This window comes from Semicossyphus pulcher, unplaced genomic scaffold (assembly GCF_022749685.1).
Source record: "Semicossyphus pulcher isolate SPU_LCO1_2020_fin unplaced genomic scaffold, fSemPul1.0.p SCAF_2, whole genome shotgun sequence".
In the NCBI taxonomy this organism is placed as follows: Eukaryota; Metazoa; Chordata; class Actinopteri; order Labriformes; family Labridae; genus Semicossyphus; species Semicossyphus pulcher.
This window is the reverse complement of record NW_027211693.1, coordinates 12,248,813-12,259,318: the sequence shown is the minus strand read 5'-3', so window position 1 is coordinate 12,259,318 and position 10,506 is coordinate 12,248,813. Positions and strand designations below refer to the sequence as shown.

Here is a 10,506-nt window from a genome sequence, read left to right as displayed (position 1 = left end):
TGGCTTCTCCGCACTGGCTGTTGCAGCATTTGCTGGCAGAGCAACAGCAGCTGTGTTAAAACAATCAAACCAAAGATGGAGAACGTTAATCTACACTAAGAGGCACAAAGTTCATATTTTGCTGAATACTGTTTGATAGATTTATGGATGAGAAATTCTAATTACCGTTACAACATTTTGTCTTGATGGTATAAATCAGGAAGGCGATGACAATCAGACTTAAAGCAGAAGCAGCTGATAACAGGACTGTATTGATCTTCTTCAAATACTGCATGTCGTCTGCTGACGAATCTAGAAAACACTGAGAGTTAGCAGGTTTTTGATGAGAAGAAAAAGTTTTGAAATTCTAACTTACCTTCAATGTTAAGCTTAGTTCCTTTTCCAAACAGTATCTCTCCACATGTGGCCACAGCACAGTAATAAGTCCCGGCATCAGAGGAGCTGACGGTCTTAGAGAAGCTGTAGACACATTTCTGTGGAGAGCGAGCCTCAGGACTGTTCTCACATTCATCTGTTCTGTTTCCAAGAGTGTAAATGACACTGGGATGAGATTCATCTGATCCGGATCTGAACCAGAACACGCTGTGTTTTCCTGGACATGTTTTGTTGTCAGAGTCAGAGAGGAGTGAACACTGCAGAGTCACTGAGTCTCCTGGACGGACTGGATCAGAGGATACGTCTTGAATGACGGCAGTGATGTCAGGTGCACGTCCTGAGAAATTCAAACGAGAATATAAACATGTTTTACTAGTTACAATTTATACATTGACACTTTCCTATTAATAATGTACAATTTAAACAAATATTAAAGTCTACCTGGTGTATTTTATTTACCTGTAACTGTCAGAAATGTTCCTTTCAAAAGCGTCATATTAAGTGTTCTTTGTTTAAAACAAAAGTAAAGTCCAGAATCACTGAGCTGTGTTTTACTGATAATCAGGACAAATGTTCCAGGCTCTTGTTTTGCTGTGATGCGAGGACTTTTGTTAACCTCGTTGGAGTCAAAGCTAAATGTTCCTCCCAAAACTTCAGGCAAGGCTCCAGAAACTAGCCTGATCCAAAATAAGTTTGATGAATCCAAAGAGTCCTTGCGGGGACACATCAGCTTCACATCACCTCCAGCACCAACAGTCTTTGTCTCAAAGGTCTGATCGTCTGTGCATCCTGAAGAAAATAAAGAAATACATGTTGGTTATTAACAACCAGGAAATAAAATGTATGCCCTGTGCTGAACTTAAAATACATCTTGAACACATTTGAAAGTTTTACATATACTTACGACTCAGTCTGAGCATCAGAAGTAAAACAAATACAGTCAGCATTTTGTTGTAAGTCCACTTCAGACAGCACTAACATTAGCATGTACGAGAAGATGACTGTCCTAGATATAATCATATCGAGTGGGAGGGAACAACTGCAGAGCATTTTGATTGGCCACTTGTTATGATGATATTACACTGTATTACCACAGTGGAAAAAAAACGTTCAAGCCCAAGCACATGAAGCAATACAGGCAGCCAGCTTGTTTCATGTTTCGTGGTGAAGAGGAAACAGAGTTTCTACGGTCATCAAACACACATTTTTATTCTGTATTTTCCATAGACTGTATTAAAGAAGAGAACATAGAGTTAACTCAGCCATTGGTATCTGAACTCTCTCTTTGAAGCCTCAGGTTTAGGATTTTGGCTGTCGTAATGTTGTTTTTTTGTAACCAGAAGCAAATATATTTGGCCGACATGTAGATACACATTAGCCTCTTTCATACATGCATGGCACTCAAAAATGTTGCGACATTACCCAGGTGGCCTGCAAGAAAGATCAGAAATCTCTCAAACTTTTCACCTGGACTTTAAGCTGACTTTTGTCTGTAGCTCAGACACTGACAGGTGAACTGAATAACATTGATCATCATGTTACAGTGGCAACTGTCAGTGGGTGGCACTTGAAGCAAATGAAAATGATGTTGTCAAAGTTGATGCGTTGGAAGCAGGAAAAATGGGCAAGCGTAAGGATGTGAACGACTTTGACAAGGGCCAAATTGTGATGACTAAACGACTGGGTCAGAACATCTCCAGACCTGAAGATCTTGTGGGGTGTTCCTGGTCTGCTGTGGCCATGACCTACCAAAAGTGGTCCAAGGATGGAAAAGCAACAAATCGATCACAGGGTGGCCAAATCTCATTGATGTGCGTGAGGAGTGAAGGCCACTTAAAGCCCCTGTAAACCCAAATCCATAAAATCCTTCTGTGTAATTTAGGGTCTGATGTACATACTAGTAAGCATCTTAAAAGTTTTAGAAATTACTTTTAATCCAAACTCGAGTTATTGCCATTCTTTCTTTGTTAACTTCCCTGACGCTGGGGTTAAATTGGGCGTGGTTATATACGATATTTATCACTTCATATATTTCCTTCAACCAATCAACCGCAGTTGTCCCGCCCTTACAGGTGCAATAACACTTCTCGGCTCGCGATCAATCTTCCTCTCTGAGTCTGAGCTAACTGTGTCCAAATACCCTGAACGTCTCTGCACATACCTGTTGCAATTACCTAATGATCGCCTTTTTCCCCAACATGCCTGTGTGTGCTGTCCCCGGGTGCACATCTACCACTGGGATGACAACGTGTCATTCTTTTATTTTGTAACACTTGGAGAAGCAGCAGTGTTTCCGCTACATACATTTAGTGAATTGTTTCAGCCGCTGCTTCAGAAATTGTAATTAAACGACTCTTTGGAGATTTCAGCTTCAAATCAACGATCGTCCATCCTCTCCTCATTGAGGAAGAGCACTGAAACAGTGAACTCGCAAAGTCTTGGCAACCAAATGAACAACAGCGGACCAGTTTACTTCTAACGGCAAAAGAGGGTAAGCTCCACATCGCTGTCATCGGCATATATATGCAGTTCTAATATGCAGTGTAAACAATGCACGTGCCTATATCAGCTGTGCGCTCAATATCAAACTTTCAGCTCCCTGGCGATCTCCCTCCAGCGAGCTGCACAATATTATACTGAAATGAGGAGATATTGTCTCTCTAACTCCGCACGTCCCTACTGTAAATACATTGATTGTCATGGTTTATAAAGCTTGTAAAAGCTGATGTCATTCAATAACGATCAATCGTTTGGATCGCTACGTCATTAATAACGTCCCTCGTGCACACGCGGTGAGAACTGAATTGCGATAGAGAAAATATGTAACTCTTGTGACTTAATCAAACAGACTGCTGATGAAGACAGTCAACACAGCAGACAGAGAGACAGACAGAAGTGTGTGTGTGTGGGCGGCGGCGGCTGGGGGGCGGGTTGAGAGGTGCAGGTGTGTTGGGGGACTGAAGCCAAGTGTTCAGATTAAAGAAGTTTGTGATTTAAAACTTAATGAGGTGAAGAAGAAAGTACAATTAAAGTTTCTAGGTCAGAAATAACCATCTAGAAAGAGGGTAAGTCTACATGTGATCATAGAAATCATTGATATATGAGATGAATCAATTGATTACAAAGCCCGTAATTAATTAGATTCATTTTTTGAATCACCTGACAGCAATAGTTTTGATATGACGTGCACATGTGCACATACCTGGGTGGTACAACAAACCCTTGTGGTGTATCTGATCGAGCGTTCGATGCTCGACTATATTAGCCTGCGGCACTCCAGGTGCTGTGATTGATTGCTCGTGCTTGTTTGGTTGTTGTTGAGCTGCCACTAAAGAAAGCATATGAAGTTACCTCGCCTCCGTGTGTATTATTTATTAATATAGTTATAGAGACCCACGGCCCGGTCTGAGTCTGACATACAATCAGACAATATAAAGAACCACAACATGGTGTCAGAAGACGGAGTTACGGAGTGAGCTGAGGGACTACGTGCAAAGATCAAAGAGGATTAGCATCCTGCTAACACCGGACAGCTACGGCGCGAACATGGAGCAGTTCAGACCACCGTCACAGCTGATACTCACCGGAAATATCGCTGAAAACTGGCGCAGGTGGGAACAACGCTTCCGCCTGTACATGACTGCTTCAGGTGCGTCAGAGAAAGAGGAGGAGGTTAAAATAGCCATCCTACTTCATACCATAGGCGACGAAGCATTAGAAGTGTATAACACACTCCATGTTATTCCGTCCGGAGAAGATGACAAATCGATGGAGGACGTTCTCGTGGCATTCAGAGAGTACTGTAGCCCACTGAAGAATGTTGTGTTTGAACGACATCAGTTCTGGTCCCATGCGATGTCATCAGGAATTACAGTGGACAGATTCATTACAGAACTGCGTCAGAAAAGTAAAGACTGTGAGTTCGGCCGAAGTGAAGATGATATGATGAGGGATAAGCTAGTGTTCAGCATTAATGATCCCCGTCTGAAAGAAAGACTACTCCGTGAAAATGGACTGTCACTTCAAAGAGCCATTGACATATGTAGGTCAACAGAACTTGCCAAGACACAAATACAGGTGATGCAGATGACCCCTGTCACGTATGATGCTCCAATTGATGCTGTGGAGAAAACAAAAGGACACAAACAAACAAGCAGCAGGTTCAACAAGGGCAAGAAGCAGACGACAATGAACTGCCAGAAATGCGGGAGACAGCATGAGCCCCGCCAATGCCCAGCTTACGGAGCAGTGTGTCACAAGTGTGGAAAAAATCATCACTTCTCCAAGGTATGTCGCGCAGTTGGTGAGAAACGTGACAAGACTGTAAATAACATTGAGAGTGAAATGGATTCCTTGTATATTGGCACGGTAGACAGTAAGGTGAAAAAAGCAGCGAGCCTCACAAAGGACAGCAAATGGTTTGAAACAGCCAGCATCCGAGGTGTACCAATAAAATTCAAACTTGATACAGGTGCTGATGCAAGTGTGCTGCCCATGTCCATTTTTAAGCAGCTACCAGGTCCCATTCAACTGCGGCCCACAAAGACTGTATTAATCGCTTTTGGTGGAGCCCGCCTGCCTTCATGTGGGGTTGCATCCCTGCAGTGTGAAACTGCGAGACACACAGCCACTGTAGAGTTCCATGTAACCGGACGGGCAGACAAAGCGATTCTGGGAGGTGAAGCGTGTACAGAGTTGGGGCTCGTGAAGAGGGTTGAAGCACTGACAACAACACAGCCATCAAAGCCTCCATCAACCAAAGAGGAGCTGATTGAAAAGTATGCTGAGGTCTTCACGGGACTGGGTGAGTTTCCTGGAGTACATCATATACATGTTGACTCATCTGTCCCCCCTGTGATTCATGGCTGCAGAAACATACCTCTTTCGATCATGGACTCACTGAAACACACACTACAAGATCTGGAGAAGAGAGAGGTGATAAAACCTGTCAACGAGCCGACTGAATGGGTGAACAGTCTCGTCGCCACGAAAAAGAAAAATGGTTCACTTAGGGTGTGTTTGGACCCTTGTAACCTGAATGAAGCTGTCAAACGCCAGCATTACTCCATACCTACCCCTGAAGATGTGCGCAGCAAGCTCGCCGGGAAAAACATCTTCACCATCCTGGATGAAAAAGACGGTTACTGGCAGATCAAGTTGGATGAGCCATCTTCGAAACTGTGCACCTTTAATACACCTTGGGGCCGATATCGCTTTCTCAGGCTTCCGTTTGGGATCAAGTCAGCCAGTGAAGTGTTCCAGCAAAAGAACTGCGAGACCTTTGGTGACATCCCAGGTGTGCACATCGTTGCAGATGACATGATCATAGCAGCGGCCTCAGAACATGAACATGACAAAATCCTTCATGCAGTGATGGAGAGAGCAAAGGCAGCAAATGTGAAGCTTAACAAGGACAAAATACAGTACAAGGTTGACACAGTTAAATATATGGGACACATAATCACCTCAGCTGGACAGAGGGCTGACGATGCAAAAATCAAAGCAATCATCGACATGCCGCCCCCAGTGGACAAACAAGGCCTCCAACGCCTGTTGGGAATGACCAAGTTCTTGGCCCAGTATGTGCCAAATGAGGCCTCACTGACAGCGCCGCTCAGACAGCTGCCTAAGAAGGACGCAGTATGGCAGTGGTGTCCACACCACAATGCAGCGCTAGAGACTCTGAAAACTGCTCTCACACAGTCACCAGTGTTGAGGTATTATGACCACAAGAAGCCACTCACACTACAAGCAGACTCATCAAAGGATGGACTCGGTGCATGTCTGCTACAAGAAGGACAGCCTCTCTGCTATGCCTCGCGTGCACTCACTGAGACGGAAAAGAGGTACGCACAAATAGAGAAGGAGCTGCTGGCCATTGTTTTTGCGGCCAAAAGATTCCATCAGTACGTCTTTGGCAGACCAGTGACTGTGCAGTCAGATCATAAGCCTCTGGAGGCCATAGTCAGAAAGCCGCTGAACAAAGCACCAGCACGACTACAAGGCATGTTGTTACAACTGCAAAGATACGATTTGTACATCACTTACACCCAAGGCAAACACATGTACATTGCAGACACACTGTCACGAGCCACGACGAGCGGAGATGGTGACAATGTGAACGAGAACCCCTGTGATGAGAAAGTTGTGTACGCCATGGAGGCCACAGATGCATTAAGTGAGGAGACACTCAACCAGCTGAAAACCGCCACTGCTGCAGACAGTGTATTACAAGCTGTGCGTGAGAAACACCTGAACAGCTGGCCTGCGAGGAGACACAGCCTGGACAGAAGCCTTCACAGCTACTGGCCATTGCGCCACAACATCAGCATCCAGAATGACATCATCATGGTGGGAGATAGAATCATCATACCACAGAGCTTCAGGAAAGTGATCTTGGAGAAGCTTCACATGGCTCACCAGGGTGTCCAGCGCACAAAGGCCAAAGCAAGAAAAGTCCTCTATTGGCCTGGCATGACACGCGACATAGAGATGACAGTGGAGAAATGTATGCAGTGCCAGCAGTTTCAGCCGCAACAGCAGAAAGAGCCACTCATCACGCATGAAGTTCCTGAACTCCCGTGGATGAAAGTTGGAGCTGACATCTTCCAACTGAAAGGTCAGTCGTACCTGTTGTTAGTGGATTATCTGACAAAATATCCTGAAGTGCTGAACTTGCCTGATTTAACAGCTCAAACAGTAATCCAGAAAATGAAGTCTGTTTTCGCCAGGCACGGGATTCCCAGAGAGCTGGTGAGTGATCACGTTCCTTTTGCCAGCTACGAGATGAGGTCGTTTGCAGCCTCATGGGAATTCAAGCTCACGCACTCCAGCCCTGGATATCCACAGTCCAATGGACTCGCGGAGAGGACCATAAAGACTGTAAAACATGCACTGAAAAAAGCAATGCAAACTGGCACAGACCCACATCTTGTACTGCTGTCACTGAGGAACACACCAGTGACAGGGCTGAACATGACACCTGCCCAGATGTTGATGGGAAGAGCTCTGCACAGCACGCTTCCATGCTCCAGTGCTGTGCTAAAGCAGTCCACCCCACAGCACATGCACAGGAGGATACAGGATTTGCAATCACGCCAGCGTCTATACTATGACCAAAACGCCAAGCCGCTGCCTGCATTGGACCCAGGTACCACCGTACACATGCAGACACGACGTGGTTGGGAGCCAGCCATAGTGACAGGCCGGAGATATGAGCCACGCTCCTACAACGTGCTGACTCCAGCAGGAAAGGCTTTAAGGAGGAACAGACGACATCTGAGGAGGATACATCCGAGTCTGTTCAGAGACACTGGCTTAAGTGAAGATTCAGAAGAAACACACTCTGAGACACATGGGTCTACTGACCTGTCACCCCAAGATCCACCACCACAGGTTTTGCCGCCTGTGAGCGTGAACAGTTCATTGGAATACCACACCAGAAGTGGCAGAGTAGTGAGACGTCCTATCAGGTTCAGAGACTAGTTCATGGTCTAATGACTGAGTGTCACTTAAAAAAAAAAAAAAAAAAAAAGAAGAAGAAAGTGAACAGACAAGATGTGAAAATCTGTTGTCATAAATGTTTGTTGACATGTTTATAAAAGAATGCTTATGAAAGAAAGCAGGTTGTTCTGTTAAGAGACATGTTTATCTGATATGTTTACATAGATATTGGAAAGTGACTCGTTGATACTGAGTAAGCACTATATTTCAAGGAAATGTGTGTTACTTTATTTGGTATGTTTGATATTGAGCACATCACAGTTTTATGTTAATGAAGTTGATTCAGCTAAGTGCATGAACACATCTCATTCTTGGAAAATGGGGATGTGGTGTATCTGATCGAGCGTTCGATGCTCGACTATATTAGCCTGCGGCACTCCAGGTGCTGTGATTGATTGCTCGCTCATGCTTGTTTGGTTGTTGTTGAGCTGCCACTAAAGAAAGCACATGAAGTTACCTCGCCTCCGTGTGTATTATTTATTAATATAGTTATAAAGACCCATGGCCCGGTCTGAGTCTGACATACAATCAGACAATATAAAGAACCACAACAACCCTCTACCCTGCTGCTGAAAAACGTCCTAGAGGAAACACTGCTTCCCCATGCGCCATTGTTGTGTTGACAGTCTTTTTTTCTCTCACATCATGTTGGCCAGGTGTGTGTGCGTCGCTTACCTGGGGAAGACATGGCACCAGGATGCACTATAGGAAGAAGGCAAGCTGGCGGAGGTAGTGTGATGCTTTGGGCAATGTTATGCTGGGAAACCTCAGGTCCTGTTATTCATCTGGATGTGACTTTAACATGTACCACCTACCTAAACATTGTTGCAGACCAGTACACCTCTTCATGGAAACATGTTCCCTAATGGCAGTGGCCTCTTTCAGCAGGATCATGCGCCCTGCCACACTGCAAAAATGGTTCAGGAATGGTTTGAGGAACACGACAACAAGTCTCCAAATTCCCCAAATCTCAATCCAATCGAGCATCTGTGGGATGTGCTGGACAAACAAGTCCGATCACCCCCACATCGCAACAGGACTTGGATCTGCTGAGAAAGTCTTACCACAGTTGATAATTAAATGACTATTATGTCTCCGTCCTGTTTGACGGCCCCCCATGGTAGCAACTTTTCAATCACAGGTGGCCAGGCCATAAAACATACCCTGTATTATTGTCAGTTTTACTGTGAATGGGACCATATTTACAAAATGAACACCATGCAGTCCTTAAAAGTCTTGAAACTAGCAACTGAGGCCAGAGTCCCAATTGGAAAATGTTTAATGAGGTAAAAATCAATCAAGAAGTTGGGACTTTGGCAGTTCACAGGTAGATAACTGGCACCTGTCTGGCTGTCAGTCCACACCATAGACTAGAAAATGGAAATAGCCACGATGTGAGGTCACACATTGGTTTGTCAACTGGCTTTTTGAAGAGTTTGGCATATTGCCTGTCGCCATGTTGGGTTTCTGTATCCAAAAATGACCATATACAGAAGAGAGGGTGGATCTGGAGAGTAGCGAGGGGTTGGCAAACTCCATGTCATTAAACCTATAGTCTACACCGCCAGCTAATTTAATAGCTGTCTTATTAGCTGGTTAGCCATCGTGCTTCCCACAGAATGACAATCTATTTGATTTGGTTGGTGCTAGAGTTGTTCATTTATCACTAAAGAAGCCAAGCGAGCTTGTAGAACTGTAGCTTAAACGCACACTTCTGTGGTGAGAGGGCAGTGGGAAGTAACTTAAAATACCCGGTCCAGCCATCACAACGGTCCACCATCCTCTGGGGGAAACCCAACAACAATCCTGACTCCCATGCAGGAGCCACAAAAAATAAATCAATGTAGCTCAAACACTGACAGAGCGAACATGTCATGTAATGGTGAGCACAGAAATAGATAGCTGCTAATTCGGCTCACGTTTAATAAAATAATACTAGAATTTCACGAACCAAAAAAGCTGGACCACAGACTTCTTGTGGGTCAGCTAGTATAGCTAACCACAAAGCAAGCCATTTTATTTGTTCAACATTTGCATGAAAAAAACCCCAAAAGACACCAACAACACAAACAAGGTCAAGAGGTTAAGTTCAGTTTCTGAATTAGCTGAGTTGACACCTAGCACACAGTTTTTGTTGGGTATCTAAATATGGGGCTTAATGGAGGTTTACTCCTTTTGGAGCCAGCCTCAAGTGGCCACCTGAGGAACTGCAATTTTTTTTGCACCTCCATGTTGTCTTCATTTCTCGGCCACAAAGGTGTCTGCTTGGTCCAAACTTCCAAATTGAGAGAGTGTACAATGATTGCTCCCGGTGGCATACCCATCAGTGATGACCCGCCCACTCTGCCTGTCAGTCACATCAGCAGGAAGAGCACAGTATACAGAGTTGTTATACCATCCTTCTCTCCAAACTTCAGCAACTTTAATAGTGTACATACTAGGTGGAAAGATAGATCGTCTTCGTTGTGTTTCAAAAGATGTGACCATACAGTTTATTGCAGATGAATATTAGTTCATGTTTTTTCTTATTCATTTACATGCTGATTCACTGACAAGCTGGTGGTCCATCATTGCTCCAAGTGATGCACATTAGTACAGACTTTAGCAAGGATTCAAATCTTTTTCTGG

At 44.6% G+C, this 10,506-nt stretch overlaps 1 protein-coding gene across 1 annotated transcript; it reads right to left on the bottom strand.

Moving 5' to 3' along the window:
- Nucleotides 1-377: 377 nt before the first annotated feature.
- On the bottom strand, nt 378-1,168 carry LOC138598504 (uncharacterized; the record flags this gene model as incomplete). Its single annotated transcript, XM_069670299.1, has 2 exons — nt 378-712; nt 835-1,168. Coding segments are annotated over 2 exons (669 nt in total), but the record flags the coding sequence as incomplete, so codon positions are not given.
- Between the last annotated feature and the right edge of the window lie 9,338 nt (nt 1,169-10,506).